This window comes from Eptatretus burgeri, chromosome 9, assembly GCF_056783735.1.
Source record: "Eptatretus burgeri isolate ZD-2024b chromosome 9, Ebu_testis_v1, whole genome shotgun sequence".
Lineage (NCBI taxonomy): Eukaryota > Metazoa > Chordata > Myxini > Myxiniformes > Myxinidae > Eptatretus > Eptatretus burgeri.
Window position 1 is genome coordinate 26,456,952 of NC_140969.1, and position 23,526 is coordinate 26,480,477.

The 23,526-nt window shown below is 42.9% G+C and overlaps 1 protein-coding gene across 7 annotated transcripts in view; it reads left to right on the forward strand.

The window, feature by feature from the left end:
• LOC147019757 (C4b-binding protein alpha chain-like) overlaps positions 1–23,526 on the forward strand; it is a 73,037-nt gene that overhangs the window by 43,807 nt on the left and 5,704 nt on the right. For 3 of the 7 annotated variants that reach the window (XM_085894439.1, XM_085894432.1, XM_085894433.1), the window contains 5 exons: positions 9,838–9,924; positions 13,979–14,084; positions 18,106–18,188; positions 21,942–21,959; positions 22,338–22,416. In XM_085894439.1, the coding sequence (XP_085750565.1) occupies positions 9,838–9,924; positions 13,979–14,084; positions 18,106–18,188; positions 21,942–21,959; positions 22,338–22,416 (373 nt within the window). Of the gene's footprint in view, positions 1–9,837; positions 9,925–13,978; positions 14,085–18,105; positions 18,189–21,941; positions 21,960–22,337; positions 22,417–22,792; positions 22,825–23,526 lie in introns of all 7 variants that reach the window. The other 4 variants (XM_085894436.1, XM_085894438.1, XM_085894437.1 and 1 more) reach the window with 3 other exon arrangements.

Consider the following 23,526-nt stretch of genomic DNA (forward strand, 5'->3'; position numbering starts at 1 on the left):
TGTACCATTTGTTGCTGCTGTGTAGACTTTGATTTCCCACTGATGGACCTCTGTTAGCTTGTACTTGTTGCTGTGTTTGAGCCTTGGGAGTGACTGCTAAACTCTCTTTCTCTCTCTGGGTTCTTCCCGCCCTTTGATCTTTGTTCCTTTCGCACTCTTCTATTTTTTCGCATTTCTCTTTATTAACCTCCGCCATCTTCGAAGATGGATGGAGGTTACTGTTTTCACCCCTTTCTGTTTGTTTGTTTGTTTGTGAACAGTATTACGGAAAAACTCCTCGATGGATTTCGATGAAACTTGGTGGGGGGGGGGGGTTAGGTATGGTCCAAGGATCATGCCATTAAATTTTGGACTTGGTCCCCCCCCCCAAAAAAAATTGTTAGAGAAAAACAATTTCTTTTTTTTGCATTTCTACATGTTTTAAGTGATTTCCAACCCCCCCTAAAAATGTTTTTTTACCCCCCCCCCCAAAAAATGAGAATTTTTTTTTTGCAATTCTACATGTTTTAAGTGATTTCCCACCCCCCCTGAAAAAATTGTTACCCCCCCCAAAAAAAATTGTTGGAGAATTTTTTTTTTGCATTTCTACATGTTTTAAGTGATTTCCAACCCCCTTAAAAATTGTTACCCCCCCAAAAAAAATAGAGAATTTTTTTGCATTTCTACATGTTTTAAGTGATTTCCAACCCCCCCAAAAAAAAGTTACCCCCCCCAAAAAAAAATTGTTAGAGAAAAAACTTTTTTTCTTTTGCATTTCTACATATTTTAAGTGATTTCCAACCCCGCCCAAAAAAAATTGTTTGAGAAAAAAAAATTTTGCAACTTTATTTTCAACAAAATTTCGATTTTTTTTTTTTATTTTTATTTTTTTTTTGTATTTTTACATGTTTTAAGTGATTTCCAACCCCCCCCCCCCCCCCCCAAAAAAAAAAAAAGAATGTTGGAGAAAAGAACTATAACTGTCAGCACTGTTGACATATTTAATGAATAAGATATAAGGTTCACTTGAGTGACCCAGCAGTATTGGCGGCGGAGGTTTTGCACTCTACCGAGTGCTCCCCCTCAAGTTAATTCTAATTCTTGCTTTTTCTTTTGTTTTTCTTCATTTTCCTTTTTATCTCTTTTCCTTTTTTATCTCTTTTCCTCTTAATTTATCTCTCTTTATCTGTCTTGGGAGAAGTGAATTCTTATAAAAAAATATTTGTAAGGCTTATTTGGCCGCACCTGGATGGGTTTGAGGGTCGAGGAGTAGCATCTGAAACCCAAATCCTTTCCATGTTCCTCCTGATAACTCCATCTTTGCTCTGATTATTCAAGTTCCTTCCGATGACTCCAATGCCATATTTTAGCCTTTCATTTGATTCACTCAATCAAACTTTAGCCTTACCATAACCCATGATCTTTCTTGCGCAAATCACATTCTTATGTTGGCATCCAGTCCTCTACTGACTGGGCATCCTCTGTCGTGCAAAGTCTTTCCTTCGCACACCTGAACTTTCATCTGCTTACAAGACCTTCATCTTTACCTTGATGGATTACTGCTCTCCCCTTTGCCCTCACACCTTGCTCACCGTAATGTCATGGAAACCAAGGCCTTCAAAATCATTGGTATCACCTGCGATGAAGCTGAGTCTCTGGGCTTATTATTTCACATTGCAGACAGCTTGTGGTAGGGGTGGGCTTTGTCTTCTATAACCTCCTTTCTGGTCTTGCACCCATTTCACTTTGTGCTCTGTCCCACATCCTCATCTGTCTTCCCTCCACCCCCCCCCCCAACCTTTTTATAGGATTCACATCGTCTGCTTGCATCCCACTTCTGGTGAAACACCCATTATCCAGGCTCACTGCTCACCTCCACTCATTCATTCCTCTTTTCTCCTACTTATTGATCTTCAGTCTGTTCAAGCTCACTCTTTTTTTTTTTTTTGTCCAAGCAATGACAGCTGTTCAACACCATCACACTTCATCACCCATCCATACTTGTGATCTTTTCTACCCTGATAACCCCCAACAAGCCCACCTCTTTCCAGGTTTTCCCCAACTTTTTCACCCACTTCAATTTTTACCTCCACCACTGAAGGTGAAAGGTTGTCTCTGTCTGTCTGTCTGTCTGTTTGTCTGTCTGTCTGTCTGTCTCTTTGTTTGATTGTTGGTGTACAGGAAATCTCCAAAAGTTCTGGACGGATGCAGATGAAATTTTGTGGACAGGTTGGGTGTGTGACAAGAACGAACTGATTAGATTTTGGTGAAGATCCAAATCCGGATCTGGATACGAGAATATTTTTAATATTTAATGTGATTCTTCACCATTGAGAGATCGGGCAAAAAACGATATAGTACTGTATAGCATGACATTTCAAAAATGTATTGGGTCCAACTTTTTCTCGTGGAGGAGGAATGGCTCTACCGAGTGCCTTTTAGTTTTGTTTTGGTTTGGTTGTGCTATGTCTGCTTCTTCCCCAGTTTTCTTTTCCACTTCTGCGATTGAGAGTTTGTGTCTGTGTATATCTTGTTCACCCCCTGTGTCCTTCTGTCCTTGCTCTCACACTTTACCCATGTAGATTCTCGCTCTATCTTTTTTTTTTTCTCTCTACCCTGCTGTTTTTGTCATGCCCCCCCCCTCCTCCAGGTCAGGTCAGGTCAGGTATGGGAGCATGCGCCGGAGCAGCGCGTCTATGCGTCCACTTTCTGTCGGTACTCTAAGGGCCTCTGTCTGGCCATCTCCCAGGCATATGCCTGGCCCATCCCCATCTCCTTGAGATGTTGATCAATCTGCTGCAACCACGAGGCCCTACTCCACTTATGAAGATCACTCGCGAAGAGAATCTGATGAGCAGGATCAGCAACAGGAAAACGAGCCACATAGCCACATAGCTATACAGCTGCAGCTGACACTCATGGACAATGCAGGTACCAAAGCTCATTTGAGTCTCTCTCAGCAACCGCTCGTTGGACACAGTCCGACCAGCGATAGCCAAGGATTCTCTGAAGAGACCTGGTACCAAAGGAATTAAGTCTCCATCTCAGATCCCTGGTCAGAGTCCAAGTCTCACATCCATAGAGCAAGACTGGAAGCACCAAGGACCTGAAGACTCGGACTTTCATCCTCCCGCACAGGCACCGGCAGTGCCACACCCTATGATGCAGTGAATCCATGAATCCATGACTCCCTACAGGTCAGGTCAGGTATGGGAGCATGTGCCAGAACAGCGCGTCGCTGCGTCCACTTTCCGCCGGTACTCCAGGGGCCTCCGTCTGGCCTTCCCCCAGGCAGATGCCAGGCCCATCCCCATCTCCTTGAGATGTTGGTCAACCTGCTACAACCACGAGGCAGGTGGTCGGCCCATTGGCCTCATCTACTCACGAGACTCCCTCGCTGAGAGTATCTGGTGAGCAGGATCAGCATCAGGAAAACGAGCCACATGTCCATACAGCCACAACTGACGCTCACGGACCATGCAGGTAACAAATCTCATCCGAGTCTCTCTCAGCAACTGCTCGTTGGACACAAAATCTGACCAGCGATAGCCAAGGATTCTCCGAAGAGACCTGGTACCAAAGGAATTAAGTCTCCGTCTCAAATCCCTGGTCAGAGTCCAAGTCTCGCATCCATAGAGCAAGACTGGAAGCACCAAGGACCCGAAGACTCAGACTTTCGTCCTTCCGCACAGGTACCGGCAGCGCCACACCCCATGATCCTGTGAATCCATGACTCCCCAGGCCCGACCCAGACGTCTATTGACCTCTGACTCACAGCCAGCAGAGACATGAATATCACTGCCAAGGTAAGTGAATCTCTCCACGACCTCAACATCCTCACCACAAACAGACACATACAGGACAGCAGCATCCAAGATGTCATTGAAAGCCTGGATCTTAGTTTTGATCCAAGAAACCCATAATCCCAGCTGCTCCGACTCCTCATTCAGCACCTCAAGGGCCCCCAAAAGGATATCTAAAGTCTCCGCAAAGATGACTGCATCATCTGCGAAATCAAGGTCCGAGATCTTGACATTCCCAAACGATGCACCGCAGCTTGATCTTTCTGACATCCTCCCTAAAATCCAGTCCATACAAGTGCTGAAAAGTGTGGGGGCCAGCACACACCCCTGACGAACTCCAGTAACAACTGGAAATAAGTCAGAGATGGTACCACCACACTTCACAGCACTCTCAGTACCAGAGTAGAGTTCAGACATCAGATCGATCAGTTTTGGTGGCACCCCACGAAGACCAAGAATCTTCCATAGGGTATCCTGATTTACAGAGATCAACATAGGCTGCAAGCGGCCCCTGCCGAAACTCTCCTCTGCGTTCGGTGAGAACACGAAGAGCAAGGATACGGTCAATCGTTGACCTCTTTGGTGTAAATCCTGACTGCTCTCGACGCTGGTGCTCAAGCAGATGGTGGTGAACCCTATCAAGAATAATTATCCGAGCAAAGACCTTGCCCGGCACTGAGAGCAGCGTCACCCCTCGGTAGTTGTTGCAGTCTTGGCGATCACCCATCCTTTTCCAGAGAGGGACAACAAGGCCACTCTTCCAGTCAGTTGGGATGATGCCTGTGTTCCAGACAGAGCACAAAACTGCATGCAACGACACGAGTGCAGCATTTCCACCAGCCTTGAGAAGTTCAGCCATGGATGCCACAGATCCCTGGAGCTTTACCCCGTTTCAACCGGTTCACCGCAGCCCGTGTTTCCACAAGCGAAGGTGGACCACAGTTGATTGGAGGGTCAGCAACAGGGATTGTAACACCCTTGATGTCCAACTCGACAGCTGGGGGATCAGCCTGGTACAACCGCTCAAAGTAACCGGCCCAGCGGGCCTTCACTTCAGACTCCTCTGTCAAGAGCCTACCACTCTCTGCTCTAACTGCACTGCTCCGAGGGATGGACTTGGATGAACACAATGCGCGAATTGCCCTGTAAGCGGGATGAGAATCACCTGTCCACAGGTGATGCTCTACCCCCTCACAGATTTCTCGCACTTAGGCCTCCTTGTCCACCCTTAGTGCACGTACAGTTTTACGCCTCAGCTCCCTGAACAGCTCAGCTCTGGCATTCAGCCTGGCCCTGCAACTGATCAATGTTATCCAGTGTCCCTTGAGAGACAAAATTCTTCTTCGCCCTACGGTGAGTTCCGAGATATCCACCAGCAACATTAAGGATGGTGGATGGTCTTGAAGGCACTCCACAACTCTTCAGGATCCCCCAAAGTACCTAGACCCCCCAAATCTCCACTTTACCTGTTCGCAAACTCCTCAGATACCCTCTCATCCTTGAGCCTGCCAACATCCAGCCTTGGCTGGGATGGTACCATTCTCCTGGATTTAAGCTGAAACTTCAGGGTTGCTACAACAAGCCTGTGGTCAGTATTGAGGAACCGAGCACTTCAGTCAACCCTGCAGTTCTAGATTATCCTCCAGCGGTCATCAACGAGCACATGGACAATCTCCTTTGCCACACCACCAGCGTTAGAATACCAAGTCAGCGTTGAGCTTGTGGGTGCTAAAACCATGAACCAGCCACCTTAAGTCCATGACTTCTTGCAAAGTCAAGGAACTTCGTACTATTCTGGTTCAGAGTTCCAGACCCATGGAGGACCAACACACACCTCATAACCATCCCCATCAGTTCCAGTCGATGCATTGAAATCCCCCAAGACTAGAAGAGTATCTCGCCTGGGGCACTGATCAACCACAGACTCTAGCGTGGCATGGAATGTATCCTTCACAGTGAGATCACTTGCCTCAGTTGGAGCAAATACAGACACCAGGGAAATGACACTCAAGGAGTGACGAATCCTTAGTCTCATACGCTCATGGACCGGTGTTTCCTCAATTATCATTGGACACAGCTACAGCAACTCCTTGGGCATGGTAACAATCAGAGCGACCACACTAATAGTCGGTGTAACCACCCGCCATGATCTCGCCACAATCCTGTCTCTGAACCTCAGAAAGTGCTGCAATACCGATGTCCAAATGTTTGAGCTCAGACGATAACAGAGACAGGTGATCATCCTCTCTTCAGGATAGGACATTCCAGGTACCCACCTGAAGCGACTGCGTCAGGTTAACCCAAGGAGACCACCATTTGGTGGAGTTCACCTCAGCACCACCCCGACACACACGACCGCAATCTGACCCTGGAAGGTTACCCCGTGGTTTCCCTCCTATCATCAAAAATTGGGGGTCCCGAAGGTACTCCCATAGAGTGAGTTTTACATGAGGTACTCGCCCTCCCCCACTCACCCCCCCCCTTGTTTTCATTATTTAACATCCTGGTGCATTCATTCATAACATTCTGTGTTCAAGCTTCTCTTTGAGTCTCGACTCTGTGTACAAGAAGAAAAATAAATGCTGAGCCAGTTTCAGAATTCCATTGATGATATACGAGGCATAAAGAAAAGAACGTACAAGAATAACTTGAAACAACAAAAACATTACACTGACAAAGAAAATTGGTGAATATAATAGATGATCACAATATTTGGAGCACTTTTCATCAAACCTTGCACCTCCACATATGGCTCACTGACTTCCTCGACTCTCGTAGCCAACGCGTGTCTATCAACGGGATCTCTTCTTTTCTCCTCTCCTTGTCAAGGCTGGAATTCCCAAAGGCAATGCTCTGGGTCCAGTGCTATTCCTAATCTTGACCAATGATCTCTTTGAAACTCTCTAAATCCTCTTTATATATTTGTTGATGACTCTGCCTTCTGCCGGAGTATCCCTCATCCTTCAAATAGGCTGGAAGTAGCTTCTTCCCTCTCTGTACACCTTGAAAGAATCATGAGCTGGTGAAACACTTGAAATTTGTTTTTGTGTCTTCTGAAAGTATCAACACCCCTTGAATTTTTCACATTTGGTTGTGTTACAGCCTGGATTTGAAATGGATTATATTTTTTTTAAATAATTTTCACTGACTTGCACAAAATACCCCATAATGACAAAATGAAAACATGGTTTTCAAAATTTTTAGGGTTTATTGAAAATTAAATTAAATGCAGAAATATTTAATGAACGTAACTATTCAGCCCCCTGAATCAGTACTTCGTATAAAGTGCCTTTGGCAGTGATTACAGCTTCGAATCTTCATGGGTATGTCTGTATCGGCTTTGCACATCTCGATTTGGGGATTTATTTATTTTTTTCCTCATTCTTCCTTGCATATTTGCTCAAGCTGTGTCAAGTTGAATGGGTAGAGTTGGTGAACAGCAATCTTCAAGTCTTTCCACAGATTCTCAATGGGATTCAAGTCTGGGCTTTGGCTGGGCCACTCAGGACTTTCACGTTCTCGTTCTGAAGCCATTCCAGTGTTGCTTTGGTTGTATGCTTGGGGTCATTGGCCGTTAAAACTTTAATCTTTGCCACAATCTAAGATCTTTGCACTCTGAATCAGATTCTCTTCAAGGATTTGCCTCTATTTGGCTCCATTCATTGCTCCCTCTATCCTTACAAGTCTCCCAGTCTCTGCCGCTGAAAAGCATCCCCATAGCATGATGCGGCCACCACCATGCTTCACGGTCGGGATGGTGTGAGATGGATGATGAGCTGTGCTCAGTTTCTGCCAGATGTAGTGCTTTGCATTCAGGCCAAAATGTTCAATTTTCGTCTAATCAGGCTACAGAATATTTTGCCTCATGCTCTCAGTCTTTCATTTGCCTTTTTCTTTCTTTTTTCTGAGGGTTCTGTCTATCCACTCTCCCATAACGCCTAGATTTGAGAAGTGCTGCAGAGACTATTGTTCTTCTGGCAGGTTCTCCCATCTCAGCCAAGGAACACTGTTGTTTTGTCAGAGTGGTCATTGGGTTCTTTGTCACCTCTCTGACCAAGGTCCTTTTTGCCCAGTTGCTCACTTTGGTCAGATGGTCCACTCGAGGAAGAGTCTAGGTAGTCCCATATCCTTTCCATTTCTTAATGATGGAGCTTACTGTACTCTTGGGAACTTTCAACACTCTACAAATTGTTTTGTACCCTTCCCCAGATCTATGCCTCCTCACAATTCTATCTCAGAGTTCTACGGACCGTTCCTTTGACTTCATGGTGGAGTTTCTGCTCTGATGCACTGTCAACTGTGGGACCTCATATAGAAAGGTGTGTTTCTTTCTAAATCCATGTCCAATCAATTCAATTGGCTGCAGGTGGACTCCAATCAAGTTGAGACATCTCAAGGACAATCAAAGGAAATGGGATGCACCTGAGCTCATTTTGGAGTGTCATAGCAAAGGGGTTGACTTGGGCGTAGCCAAGCTGAGGCAGACGAGGCAGTTGCCTCGTCGCTCATTTCCTGAAATATGATCTGGCCTGAGCCCTCTAGCAATCTGAGCTCCCTGGGGAGTAAACTATCAAAGCTACCCGGCAGTGCTCTGAATACTCTTATCTCCACTCCTATCACAATACCACAATAGGACAATACCCCCCCCCCCTAATATTACACAGGAAAATAAAATTATCCCTATGTTTACTTTCTTATTGCGCTACGTGCACAGTCACATCGACCAAGTTTGCCTCATTACTTTTCGACCTCTGGCTACGCCCTTGGTTAAATACTTACTTATTCACTCGAGACATTTCTGCTTTCCATTTTTCTTATTAACTTGTAAAAATTTCGAATTTTTTTTTAATACCATTTGGATATTATGGTGTATTTTCTGTGGATCGGTGACAATAAATTTAAATTTAAACCATGTTAAATTCAGACTGTAACACAACAAAATGTGAAAGTCAAGTGGTGTGAATACTTTCTGAAGGCACTGTAATCCTGACAAATCCCACACTATCCCTCTCTGAAAGTGGTCTGGCAATCCCCCCACCCCATCTACCTTCTTAACAATCCCCTTGAGGAATCTGTTATTCAAACTCCTTGGTCTCGCTATCTGCCATGATCTTTCTTGGGAAACCACATTTCAAAGTTGTCCTCCAAAGCCAGCTGCTGACTGGGCATCCTATGCTGTAAAAAGTCTTTCCTTGGTACACCTCAACTTTTATCCACCTGCAAGGTCTTCATCTGCAGCATGAAGGAGTACTACTCTACCTCTGAGCTGGTACCCCTGCCTCACTCCCTGCTAATGTTGACCCCATGGAAACCAAGGCCTTCAAGATCATTGAAATCTCTCGAGATGAAGCTGAGTCCTATGGGTGTGGCACGATCACTTTGCAAAGAGGTCGATCGATGGTCTGTTTCTTCTACAACCTCCTTTCTGGTGGATGCACCCATTTCACTTTGCTCTGTCTCCATCCTTATCCGATTTTTCCCGCCCCCTCCAGTTTTCTGCAGGATGTTCAAGGTCTGCCAGTATCCCTCTATCTGCTCTAACTCCCAAAATCTGGTATCACTACTCACCTCCACTCATTTGTTCCTTCTTTTTATTTCTCCCCCCCACCCCCCCCCCCACAGGGTAAATCCAATTTACACATTCTCTTCAATCTCATCCTTCCCGTCAGCTTTTCAAGACAGCTGTTCACCACCATCTCAGATCATCCCTCACCCAAAACCATGATATTTCTACCCCTGTTAACACCCCTCCCCCTCCCCCATCCACCCAAGTTCACCTCTTTCCAAGTTTCCTTCCAGTGTTTCGGCTATATCCATCTTGTCCCTCCACCCTCCGTTTCTTCCCTTTGTGTTCACCTCTCGCATGCCTTAATTTTCCAAGTCTCCCTTGATTTTGTCCCTTCAACCTTGTTGTTGGTGTCCCTCCCTGCCCCTTGCTCTTTCTACTGTTCCTTTTCTTCTGTTATGTCCTCATCCGTTATATATTCTTACTTGTCCATAAGCCTCGACATTGTATACAAAAAAAAAATTCAAGAAACCTTAACACCATCGGCAGATGATTTCATTTTCACAGAATCACCACAGATCACGACAGTTGGTCCCACTCGTCATTCATCAACAACCGAAGATGTTTCCCCTACTGGTATGCCCTTTACATTATTGATATTTTATTGATACTCGGATTCTTCAAAAGCAAACAAAACATTCCAATTTAAGCAAATTGTGCAATTCCAAAAATGGCCATGCAAAGCAAAGCTTTAATTTGGGCCAAATGGTTTCATCAGTTACACAAGCCTTCCCTTCAATATTCCTTTATTTCTTAATGTTCATGTTTAATTCCTTTCCCTTTACTGTATTAGTCCATGGGCCCAGGCATATATCGGTACCATCTGGGAAACCAAACTTTCGGGCTACGAATTTATTGGTAGGGACTTTATGATTATTTCAATATGTGATAACCGTTCCAGAAGAGCAGCTTAGTGTATGTATTTTGCATTTTTACCATTTTACCATTCTGAGATGTTGACGTTTTGGGGGAAAATCACATAATGGACTATTGACACATCCCATGAAGGTAATATCATTCAATAACAGCTCAGGATATCCAGATTTGTTTGCCTTTTCGCTTTCATTATGCGGAGGGTGGGTACATTCCAGAGATGATAACTACCAATAAGCTGCCAGTCTGCAATGGTTATCACATCAAAATATGATATGTATATATATATATATATATATATATATATATATATATATATATATATATATATATATATATATATATATATATATACACCAATTCAAAAATCATAACTAGGATTGGTTTCCTTAGATGGTACCGACAAGTGGAATTTCTGGCCTGGGCCCATGGACTATATGTACAATGTTTCCAAATAATAATTTGCTGTAAGAACTCGGAAAAAATTTTGGTTTTTCTTTTAGCTGACAAAGCAACCCCTGTTGGAGAGTGTGTGAAGCAGTGTTCCAAGCAATTGTCTTGTCCATTTACGTCTGTTCGAAAGCCTTTTATCGAGAGAAAAAAATTGAGACTTGTGGGCAAGGGATGTATTGCATTTGTATTAAAAAAAGACGTAGCAAATTTAAACTCGAGTGAAGTTGATAGCGTGCCATCGCAAATCTCCACGCTTTCCACCTAAAGCAAAGTTGAAAGATGGAAAGAAGTTCCATTAGGAATCACCCAATGTCAGATTTTGTTGATTTTTCTTTTTTTCTACCGTTTTGACCCCTGTGATTCTCAGTCCCCATCCCTTGGGGTATGAACCAGGAGTCAAATCCCCTAAAAAAAATCATTACGTTATTTCCTGCATCCTCAAATGATGATTGCATATATAAAGCTTCATTTAGAATGTGCCCGTAATTGCATTTTTTTGGTTTTTGACCCCCATCCTGATTTGGGGAAGTGGGGGAGGGGAATTGGGGCCAAAAAGGATGCTGCTCTCGCACCTTCTTGCCATTTGGTGAATTTCTGCACACTTATTTAGGAGGAGATTGCATGATGGACGGACGGACAGACCCAATTACAATATCCCCCTGTTCTTTTTCAAAAGGTGTGTGGATAACAAACAATGATGGTGGTCCACATTGTTCCGTGTGCATCTGCATCACCCCCATCTCATTGATAGGCAAATGCAGCTGTGCACTCTCTGCTGATCTGGAATTGATTCAATGCTGGTCTGATAAATGCAAAATCTCCATCAATCCTGGAAAATATCACATTCCAATCCTGTCATTCCAGAATGATCATCAAACTTTGTGCAGATGTGCAGATGTCAGGATGGCTTTATATCAAGTGTAATACTTGATAGAATTGATGTTAATAAGCCAATGCTGAATGTTGTGACCATCCCAAATTTTACCAACTGGCTTCACAAATCGTAGTTGAGTCATGTTGTCCTTTTACATTTCCATTGTCACCAGGTTGTAGTGCATACCAGACCCTTAATACTCACCTTCTGAGTGACAAGAAACTTAAAGACTTTTTGAGTTTTATCAGAGAAAATTAGCACCTCCAGGTTTGAACATGCTGACCTTTGGTTGTGGTGAGACCTTGCAAAATCCCAAATAAAAATTTTCTGCAAACTGTATAGTCTATATACCACCAAGATGCAATCTCTCTCAAATGATTTGTTAAAGTCTAAAATTGTTTCTTTCCAGCAAAATAATGTTGACGCTGGAAAGGACACGAGATCAGTTATGGGCAAAGATAACATTGCTCACTGAAATGGTGAGGCAATGGGTACCATGGTTAGAACAGATGAGGAATCTGATGCTTGATATACCAAATAAAGAGTTCTTCAATTTAGAGATCTTCATTAAAAATTCACAACAAATGTTTGTTTTTCTCTCCCTCTCTCCCTCTTTCTTTCTTTCTCTCTCTTCATTTCTTTCTATTTCTCTGTGTGTGTGTCTTTCTCTATCTCTCTCTTGTTCATTCACTTGCTTGTGTCCATCTATGGCTCAACTGTTAGTGTGATACCTTTTACATTCTCTCACCTTGGTCTTTATTTAATGAGCCTTGATCTTATATCCGAAGCCTTTTCATCTGATATGGCCCACAACTTTCTTTGGTGGCAGCATTGGAGATGGGCTTAATGGATTGCTGTTTCCCAAAATAATGCTGCTCAGATCCCTCTGCAGAGTTAACTCAGATGCATTTGAGGAAGTTGCTGGCTTGTGTTGTTATCTTCTCTTTGTGCAAATACCACTGCCAGACGGTGCTAACTGATACTGTCGCGTGGCCATGGTGTGATTAAGTGCAGTCCTGTGCTCATTTTAATTTCATATTTTCTCCTTGTGAGCTCAAACTTAACCTCATCTGAGATGTTCACATGAATATGAAGCCCTATTCCAAATTTGGTTGTTCTACCTGCCCTTGTTGGCCAGTTATTCTGCTGACAAACAAACAAACACTGTGTGTGCGCGTGCACTTTATGAATTCCCCCGTCCCCCAATATATTTGGCGAAGGCCAATTTTTTATATTTCTTTTTGCCTCATTTCGATCCAGAATAAATAGATGGTGCATTGGAATTGAATATGAGGAAAAGGGAAGTGTACATGTGTACTGTAGGCTGGAGACTCGTGTATTGGTCATCAGATACTGGAACTTCTGCCACTTGGATACCAGTACAGTTTAAGTGTACATGTCAACACCATTGTACTGCTTTTGTCTTTCTTGCATATACTGACGTGGCCAAAAAATATTGGCACCGTTGCACTTTAAAAAAAAAAATGCACCATTCCTTCCAGAAAATTGTTGAAATTGAAAATCCTTTTGATATCCACATATGTATTTCTTTGGTTTACAGTGGAACAAAACAAAAAAAAAAAGCTGAAAAATTACAAAATCTTAGCTTATTCCACATATAAATCCGAAAATGGCCTGGAAAATATTATTAGCACCTTTTAGAAATTGTTAGAAGTAATTAGATTTCAAGCAGGTGATTCTCCTTCACTTATGCAATGTTCAACCCAGTGGCAGAAACCTGGGTCTCCGTCGAAGGTCATGGGTCTTGTTGCAGGACAACGACCCCAAACACACTTCAAAAAGCACCCAAGAATGGTTCTCAAGAGAAAACACTGGACTGTTCTGGTGGCCAGCAATGAGTCCATATCTAAATCCCGTTGAACACCTGAAGGGAGATCTGAAAGCGGTAGTTTGGAGAAGGCACCCTTCAAATCTGGAAGAACTGGAGCAGTTTGTACAAGAAGAGTGGGTTAAACTACCAGTAGAGAGGTGTAGGAAGCTCCTTCATGGCTTTAGGAAGTGCTTGACTGAAGTTATTTTGTTCAAAGACTGTGTGATACCAAACAATCTTGGGTGTCAATAATTTTGTCAATGTCATTTCTTTTCTTTTTTTCTGATTTAAAAGGATATATCAAGTGATGAAATAAAAAAAAAACAAAGGTTCTGTAATATTAACAGTGAAATAAAGAAATGTGGAGACAAAATACTTTTGTCAATTTCAACTTATTTTTGGAGAAAATTGTCTTATTTGAAAAAAAGTGCAAGGATCTCAATATTTTTGGCCACGACAGCAATGCATTTGAGTGCTTGTTTAAACCTGTCTGTTTATTATCAAATAAAATTTGAAACAAACGACATAAAAAATATATATTCATTTGTTTATTTATTTTCAAGTTTTGTTTTGAAAAATATCGATGTTTGTGTTTTCAGAAAATATGTGCAGTTCAATACAACCCATCACTTATGGAGATCATCACCCACATCACCTAAATAAGGTGCCTAATGGTACCACAGTCACTTTTTCATGTAATTCAGGGTAAGTTTTGTTTCATTATTCCTTCATGTCTTTTTATTCCTTTCTACTTTATAACTACTGACTGCTTATTGTCCTCATGAAAGGTTGATTATAATACTTGCATAATCGTGTGTTAATCTTTTGAAGACATGCTTTGAAATTGGTATTCTATCATTATCTGAAGTTATCCTCTGTCCTTACGCATGATCTTTTGTACCCCCATTTACCTTCTCACAATACACCCTTTTTGCCTGAATATCTATATACACTACATGGCCAAAAGTATGTGGACACCTGCTCGTTCAACATCTCATTCCAAAATCATGGACATTAATATGGAGTTGGTCCCCCCTTTGCTGCTATAACAGCCTCCACTCTTCTGGGAAGTTTTTCCACGAGATGTTGGAACATTGCTGCAGGGATCTGCTTCCATTCAGTCACAAGAGCATTTGTGAGGTTGGGCACTGATGTTGGGCGATTAGGTCTGGCTCGCATTTGGCATTCCAATTCATCCCAAAGGTGTTTGATGGGGTTGAGGTCAGGGCTCTGTGCGGGCCAGGCAAGTTCTTCCACACTGATATCGACAAACCATTTCTGTTTCGACCTCACTTTGTCCATGGGGGCATTGTCATGCTGAAACAGGAAAGGGCCTTTCCCAAACTGTTCCCACAAAGATGGAAGCACATAATCGTCGAGAATGTCATTGAACGAGGTGTGTTCAAAAAGTAGCCAACCTTAATTTTTCGTGCGTAAACAAATGAAGCTAGGGAGGCGTGGTTTGGTCACGTATGTAGGCGATCCTAATCCGTATGCGTGAATATTTTCCCACCTGCAGAAGATGTCAGTCGCCGACAGACCGCCGATGAGTGAGGAAGTGTAAGTGAGCACTGTCGGATTTTCGTTTTTGACAAAATGACGGAAAAACATGAACAACGTGAATGCATCAAATTTTGTGTAAAGCTTGGCGATTCCCAAGTGGAAACAATCCGCAAGATTCAACAGGCCTTCGGGAACTAAGCAATGGGCACCACACAGATAAAAAAGTGGTACAACCGCTTCAAAGATGGTCGCACATCAGTGGAAAGTGAAGCACGTTCTGGTAAGCCCTCAACATCCCGAAATGAGATAGTCATTGACCACGTGAGGACCCTGCTGATGCAGGATCGTCGAATCACCATCGGAGAACTTGCAGACGAGGCTGGCGTCAGCATTGGATCCGTTCATTCCATTATGACTGAGGATTTGGGCTTAAGGAGAATCTCAGTGAAGTTCGTGCCAAAGCTGCTAACGATCGAGCAGAAGCAACTGCGTTTGGAGATCGCACAGGACATGTGAACAGCGATCCCAACTTCTTCAACACAGTGATCACTGGCAATGAGACCACAGTGATCCAACATTTTGTCAAAAACGAAAATCCGACGGCTCTCACTTACATTTCCTCACTCATCGGCGGTCTGTCGGCGACTGACAGCTTCTGCAGGCGGGAAAATAATCACGCATACGGATTAGGATCGCCTACATACGTGCACCAAACCACGCCTCCCTAGCTTCATTTGTTTACGCACGAAAAATTAAGGTTGGATACTTTTTGAACACACCTCGTATACTGCAGCATTAAGATTTCCCTTCACTGGAACTAAGGGGCTTAGCCCGAACCATGACGAACAGATCCAGACCGTTATTCCTCCTCCTCCAAATTTTACAGTTGACACTATGCATTCAGGCAAGTGGCGTTCTCCTGGCATCCGCCAAACCAAGATTCCTCCGTCGGACTGCCAGATGGTGAAGCATGATTAATCACTCCAGAGAACATATTTCCACTGATCCAGAGTCCATTGGCTGTGAGCTTTGCACCACTCCAACCGACGCTTGACATTGTGCATGGTGATCTTAGGCTTATGTGTGGCTGCTTGGCCATGGAAACCCATTTCATGAAGCTCTCGACGAACAGTGCTTGTGCTGACGTTGCTTCCAGAGGCAGTTTGGAACTCGGTAGTGAGTGTTGCAACAGACGATTTTCAGCGCTATGCGCTTCAGCACCCAGTGGTCCCGTTCTGTGAGCTCATGTGGCCTACCACTTCGCGGCTGAGCTGTTGTTGCTCCGAGATGTTTACACTTCAAAATAACAGCACTTGCAGTTAACCTGGGCAGCTCTCGCAGGGCAGAAATTTGACGAACTGACTTGTTGAAAAGGTAGCATCCTACGACGGTGCCACGTTGAAAGTCATTGAGCTCTTCAGTACAGCGCATTCTACTGCCAATGCTTGTCTCTGGAGATTGCATGGCTGTGTGATTGATTTTATACTTCTGTCAGCAATGGATGTGGCAAATCCACTAAATAGAAGGGGTGTCTGCATACTTTTGGCCTGTAGTGTATCTGTCACAAAGCCTGGTTCTTTATTCAATAAATGTCCAACCGTTAGGTGGTTATACTTCAAACGTGCATTTTGATGGGTTTTTTTGTATGCATAGTCGAGGTTCGTGCAAGATATTGAACGGACAAAAGGAACAGCAATGAAAGGGGGAAACGACAATAGCAGAGTTGCCGATCCAAGATAAAGGCAGATTTGGACAAACAATGGGTGTGTGGAAGAATTGGGGGCAGGAGTGTGTGCATGGGGGAGGCAAGATGGATAAATATGAAGCATTTTTGAAAGACAAAGTACAAGCGATACTCTCAGCACAGTATGGCACACAGAAAAGTAACTTATGACTGACTCTTCTTCTTCTTCACATGCCCCCCTCTCACTCCTCTTTACCAACAGTGAAATCCCCTTGCTCATCAAATTTCTCATGATGATTATAGCTGGTCCTATAAGAGAAGCCACTATAAATTTCAATATTCTCTGAACTTTTTCACGATCGTTTCAGCTTGAATTGTAATTACAATGATAATATATTTAGGTTCCATTAGCAGAATTGTATGACTGTTTATTATGCCAATGAGGTTTGGTGATGATGTCCAAAGCAGGGTAAGAGTTGATTAGCAATTGAAAAGACACACAGACCAGAGGTATATTTTTCTCCATCACTGAACAGTCCATCAAATTCTAGGAAGTGCAACCCAATCTTTTGTTGGAAACCTTTTTTTTTTTTTTAAAGAAGTCGGTCTATGGGAGTGTACTGGGGGGTTGTCCCCCAAAATATTATTTACTTTCTTCTCAGAAACTACACGCACAATTTCGATGAAACTTGACCACAACCTTCATCACCAGTGATGCACCAAAGCTTGTTGACACCATTAAAAAAAACAATCGGGGTTTAAGGGGATCTGGGGGGGGGAGTTCCCCCTTAATAGAGGTATTTGCTTTCTTATCAGAAACTACACACACAATTCCGATGAAACTTCACAACCTTCATCACGTGTGATGTACCAAAGTTTGTTCATGACATTTAAAAAATCGAGGTCCAAAGGGTTGTGAGAGGGGGGGGGGTTGCTCCACAAAATATGTATTTACTTTCTTCTCTGAAACCACATACGATTTTGATGAAACTTGACCACAACCTTCATGGCCCGTGGTGTACCACAGATTACTCATGACATTAAAAACTATAAAAATCCATAGCTATTTATTTTCTTCTCCATTACATATCTTGTGTGTCATCCATGCCTACCAGTGGTTCCCTTGTTCTTATCCAGCCGCTACCAGTTAAGCGCCCAGGGGTATTGACCCTATGATTCAAGGTTATTGTGCCATCTCTCAACACCTTTAATCTCGTCTGTATCGGTATATGGGGGGGGGGTGGGGGTGGGGAGCATACCTGCCTGACAGTCCTTTGAACCAATTTTTGAGACCTATGGCTGTGAAAAGCACACTGACGAAACTTTATTTTGAAGTACAGTACCTTGTTCTTAACACCCATTGTGGGTTGCATGGACAGATTTGGATTCAATGTCTTGGCTCGTCCTTGCATATCTGCGGTTTACTTTTGGTAAAAGTTATTCTAAATACAATTAAAAAGCAATTGAAAATTAAAATTATTCTCGGCTTGATTACTGGACATCATGTTGACTTACTTTTCTGGTTGTCGTGTTGCACAGTTACAATATGATTGGAAATGCTCATCTAACTTGCTTGGAAGGTCAATGGGACAAGAAGACTCCGTATTGTGAGGCGCAATTTTGTAAGCATTGTTTTGCAGTTTTGCATTGTTTAAGTTTTACAATTTGGACAGAACAATACGATTGTCATGCCAGCACAACAAGCTCATTGTTAATTTGATGTACTGATATAATCAAATGAAATACCAAATACTGCATTGGAGGTGTCCGAAGGAACCAGAACAAGCAAAGATCCAAGATAGTCATCAGAATGAAGCTGGCTAGGATTCTGGATTCTGGATTCTGCTGCTGCTGTTCCTTGCTCATCTACCATCGAATCCATCCAGTTGTGAAGTAGTGTGAAAGGAACAAAGATGTCAGGAAGAACCTGGATAGATAGATTTCAGCAGTTACTTCAAACCTGGTGTTGGCTTAGCAGTTATGGTGGCTGGCTTAGGATCTTAGGGTCCTGAGTTTGAGCCCCTGTTTCACCGTTGAATTTACATCAGGTGGGGTTGACTCACCCTGTCATCCTTCCAAGTTAAACAAAATGACTACCAGTGTGTACTGGTAATGGGGGCACCATCAGCGGCACAGCCATGCCCCCAGAAAATGATGCAAGCAGCAGCTACAGGCTGCATTAAAAATGATAATGCAGTTACTCCCAAGGTTCAAACTCAGAAACAGGTGCAAGCTATCAGAGGTCCATCCCTTCAGACAAGATTTTATTTTATTTTGTTGTTATTATTATTATTATTATTTTGTATACATTGTGGAGGAGCTCGTACACTGGATCAGGATGCAACAGGACAGAGGAGAGAGAAAGAGAAAGACCAACAGCAGAGTTGAAGCCCAAGGACAAACAATGGGGTGAGGGGAGGAGGAAGAATTGGGGGCTGGGGGTGGATAGGAAAGGACATGTGGGGTGGACAATATGGACAGAGAAGGAAACTCTCAGGAGCAAAAAAGTGGAAATTTGGGAGGCAAACTCCAGGTGTGTTGTCATGTGCCTTTTTCTCAGGAGTGGCTTCCATTTGGCCACACTCCCATAAAGCCAAGATTGTTGTCCTGGCATCTCAGTCAAGGAACTCTGCAGTCTTATCAGAGTAGTCATTGGGTTCTTGGTCACCTTCCTGGCGAAGGTCCTTCTTGCCCATTTTCTCAGTTTGGTCGGATGACCAGCTCTAGGAAGAGTCTGGGTAGTTCCATGTTCTTTCCATTTCCTAATGATGGAGTTCATTGTGCTCTTGAGAACTTTCAACACTCTATAAATTGTTTTATAACTTTCCCCAGATCTATGCCTCCTCACAATTCTCTCTGAGTTCTACGGACAGTTCGTTGAACTTCATCATAGTTTCTGCTCTGGCATGCACTGCCAACTGTGGGACCTTATGTGGAAAGGTGTGTTTCTTTCTAAATCATGTCCAATCAATTGAATTCGCCACAGGTCGACTCAAATCAAGTTGTGGAGACATCTCAAGGATGATGGAAATAAATTAGATGCACCTGAGCTCAGGAAGTTATCATAACAAAGGGTTTGAATACTTATTGACTTGAGACATTTCAGCTTTTCATTTGAAATTGATTTGTAGAAAATTCTAAAAAAATAAATAAATAAATGCAACTTTGACATTATGGCGTATAATATGTGTGGATTGGTGACCAAAAATGTAAATATAATCCATTTTAAATTCCAACTGTAACACAACAAAATGTGAAAAAAGTCAAGGGGTGTGAGTACTTTCTGAAGGCACTGTATGTTGTGTCAACATAAGTTCAAACGTTTAATTTACATCTGCCACCAAAGGTGGGGAGAGGCTGTTTTCACCCATGTCTGTCTTTTGTCTGTGAACAGGATATCTCAAAAAGTTGACAGATTCGGTCGGAATTTGGTGGATAGGTTGTCTACGTGTGTGTGTGATGAGGACAAATCGATTCGATTTTGGTGAAGATCCGAATCCGGATACGAGAATTTTTTAATTTTTATGAGTGATTCTTCACCATTGAGAAATGGGGCCAAAACCGATACAAAGCACGATATCTCAAAAAGTTGTGGATAGATTATGACAAAACTAGGTGGCCGAGTTGGATCGATCACAAGAACAAGCCAATTAAATTTTGGTCCAGGTCAGCAGATCTGGCGAATCGGTGGAGTATAAAATGCAAACTGTTCAGCCTGGTGGACATATGCCCTCTACCGAGTGCCATTCTAGTATTGTGTTGGAATGGAGGTGCTACGTAAAACCTTGTGCAGGCAAATGCGTCCATCCGTCAGCTCTCGATGCCCACCTAACCCAGTTGAATAAATGGTTCATGTTCGTGGCCACTAGAGGGTAAATAATTATTTCTCGTGCTGTCCATTCTTCCCGGTCGTCAATTCCGTTTTTGTCTGTCTCGTCTAATAAATTATTTATATATTTTTAAAGGGGCACATGGCCACTTCGTTTTGTCACTTCACCATGCTTGACCGATTTGCTACATTGGACTTAGCCTTGGGAGAATGGATTGTAAAAATTAACATCTTGATTGGCAGAGGTGATTAAGATTTCCCCTGAAACGAGGGACAAATCTTCTGCTCGTATTTGGAATCGTTCGGAAAGATGACGAAAATACTTCATGCGTATGGTATTTTGCCGATCAACTCAACATCTGGCTTTGGCAGCGCGACTGATACGATGCACCTTTCCCAAAAGGGACCATCTGATAGAGTGGATGGACTTCTGTTTTTGTATTCAACATTAAGTGTCATGGAAAAGCTAGAACATAATGAAGAAGAACATAGTGGAGGACATGGGTGGACATCAAAAGCAAGGTAGAGGGTCATAACAATGAGACCCTTGGAGGGAGAATAGGCATAAGGAAGAATGAGATCAAATGGTAGAGAGGAGGGGGGAGGACACAGGATGTTAACAAGTTGGATGCAAGCTCAAACACAGGAAAAAAATGTGGGGATGAAACAAACTGAGCAAGAAAAAGAGGGTGACTAAGAGGAGAGAACGCAATAACCTGAAAAGGAAGGGTTGGGTTTGGGGAGGGTTGATGATCATAGAAAAGATTAGTATGGATGGGGGTGATGTCAGGTGGCAGTGAGCAACCATCCTGTAGCCCTGGAGGGGGAGAATAAGATTAAATAAACGAAGGAAGTTGGTTCCACAGACAAGAAAAAAAGAGTAACGACTGAGTGTAGATAACCAGTGAGTCTCGATTTTTGGATTTTCACCAGAAGTGAGTTACTGGCAGATTGTTTGTGCCCTGTAGAAACCTGGGTGGGACAGCAAAGAAAGGGCAGAATGTGGAGGAACAGAAAGGAGGTGGTAGATTCAGAGGCCACTGACTTGTCTGCAAGTGAAAGTAACAGGCCCGGAGACTCGGTTTCATCGTGGGAGATTCCAATGAGTTTTTGAGGGCCTTGCTTTCCACGACGTCAAGAAGTGCAATGTGTGAGGCGGGGGTGTCGGCTCAACGAGGAGAGTAGGACACCGTTGAGTTGCGGATGAAGGCCTTCTCTGTGATTTTGTGTGTTTTACTGACAAAGCTTGAGCCTTCGGGAATATATAGGAACAACACTTTGCATTTATTTCCTCTTCCGAAGAAAAGGATTGTGTGCATGAAGAACCATTAGGAATTGTTTTTGCTGTTAAAGTGGCTGTTGAATAAGAAGAAGATTAATGAGTAGTGGGAGTAGTCATAATGGCAGCGACTGCTTAATGTTGCCAACAATTGTGTTCCTAAAGATGTAGTACATTTTACATTTGCTGCCTGTGAGTGATCTGACTTGTTTCTGGTAACGGTAAAAAAACAATTTTGTATTAATTTTTTTTATTATTATTTTGCAGCTGCTGTCCCCATCGCAGGTAAGTACTGCATTTTTGTTTTTAGCATTTTAGCAGTGAGACTGATACGATGCACCTTTTTCAAAAGGGACCATGCACCTATGATTAGATTCTACTTACAGTCTTAGTTTGCAGTCATTTGTTGGGGTGAGGGGTTAGAGAGAGTAACGGTCTAGTTTTAAAAAGTGAATTCACATACTGTGCTGCAGAGCCCCAGGTATGCTTGTCAGGTTTTGTGCTTGGACCTTGATATCCCAATTTAATTTTGTCAGTGTCAAAAAAAACCTTGCTGTTCTTGTCGTTCCACACTGAACTCAACATTGTTGAACTCAGTATGTTATCGTATTTGGAGAATGCCTTTTTCAATCGTTTTCTGTAACTTTTTTTTTTGTATTCCAGTTGGGATAGTTGCATCGATTGTACTTGGATTAGCAGCAGCCATAGGTGTCTTTGTCTTCCTCAAGAAGAGGAGAAAGCAGTGAGTTGTACAAATGTAGTTACATGCATACTTTTGCCATTAACGCTCCAACTTTTATTTTAAATGTTTCTCATTGCATTCGTGTAGACTGTAGAGTGATGACTGAAGTGAATTTGTATCAAGTGATTGCATGCGTTTGTATTTATTTATTTATTTCCATGTGGTGGCATTGATTTAGAACTTTTGCTAACTTTTTTTTAATTTTTGTTTTGCAAAGAACATTTTAAAAGTTGTTTGTATGATTTTTTTTAAAATTTATTTATTTATTTTCTTTTTGCTTGGTTTTGGCCTCGAACAATGTGTTTATCGATTTTTCTCTTTCACTTTACTTCTTTCTTTTTTTTCTTTTTTCTTTATGCAACTTTTACCAAAACAGGTGAAGGTGATCTGTCCGCACATGGCGGAAAGGTAAGTGAATTCATGCATGTTCTGAAAAACAAAAAGGCATTGACTGAGAGAGCGGTGGTCATTGGCGATTTTGGTAGAATGACGGCCCTAGCAGCGGGAGAGTGGGTGAACTCACAAGAGAGCAAGCACCACTTGTGAGCAGCTGTAGGAGAATGGGCAACACGAGCGGACTACCAAGCTATAAATGGGCCAGTGAGTGGCCCTTTCAGATGAATGTGTGAGAGCAGATAGGTAAGTAAGCAATCCTCACTTGTAAACGTGCAAGAGCAGGTTGGTGAATGAGCAGAGAACACGAGTAGACTGGCGTCGATCGGGAGAGTGGCGAGCAGCCATTACGAGAGTGGGCGAGTGAGCAAGTCACCATGAAGAGGGAGGTAGATTAGCCCTGAAGAGGACAGGTAGAGGAGGGGCCATTGTGGGATTGGGCAGTTGCCACAGTGGTGGGAGCTAGAGTGAGTTGACTCTTAGCCAGGGTGTGAGCCTGCAGTCATTGCTGTGGCTGGATTTGTATTCCGTTGACTTGGGGTCAAATTTGGACGAAATTGTGACACATTGAACTAAAGCATCAAACTTTACACACATTATTTAGTTCCTCAGCAAATTTTCTGGAGTGGGGTGCCTGGGTTTGGTGATCTTCATAAAGGTCATATACTAGAAGAAGACAAATCACCTGGACTGCAACTCCATCCATCCATTGGGGCC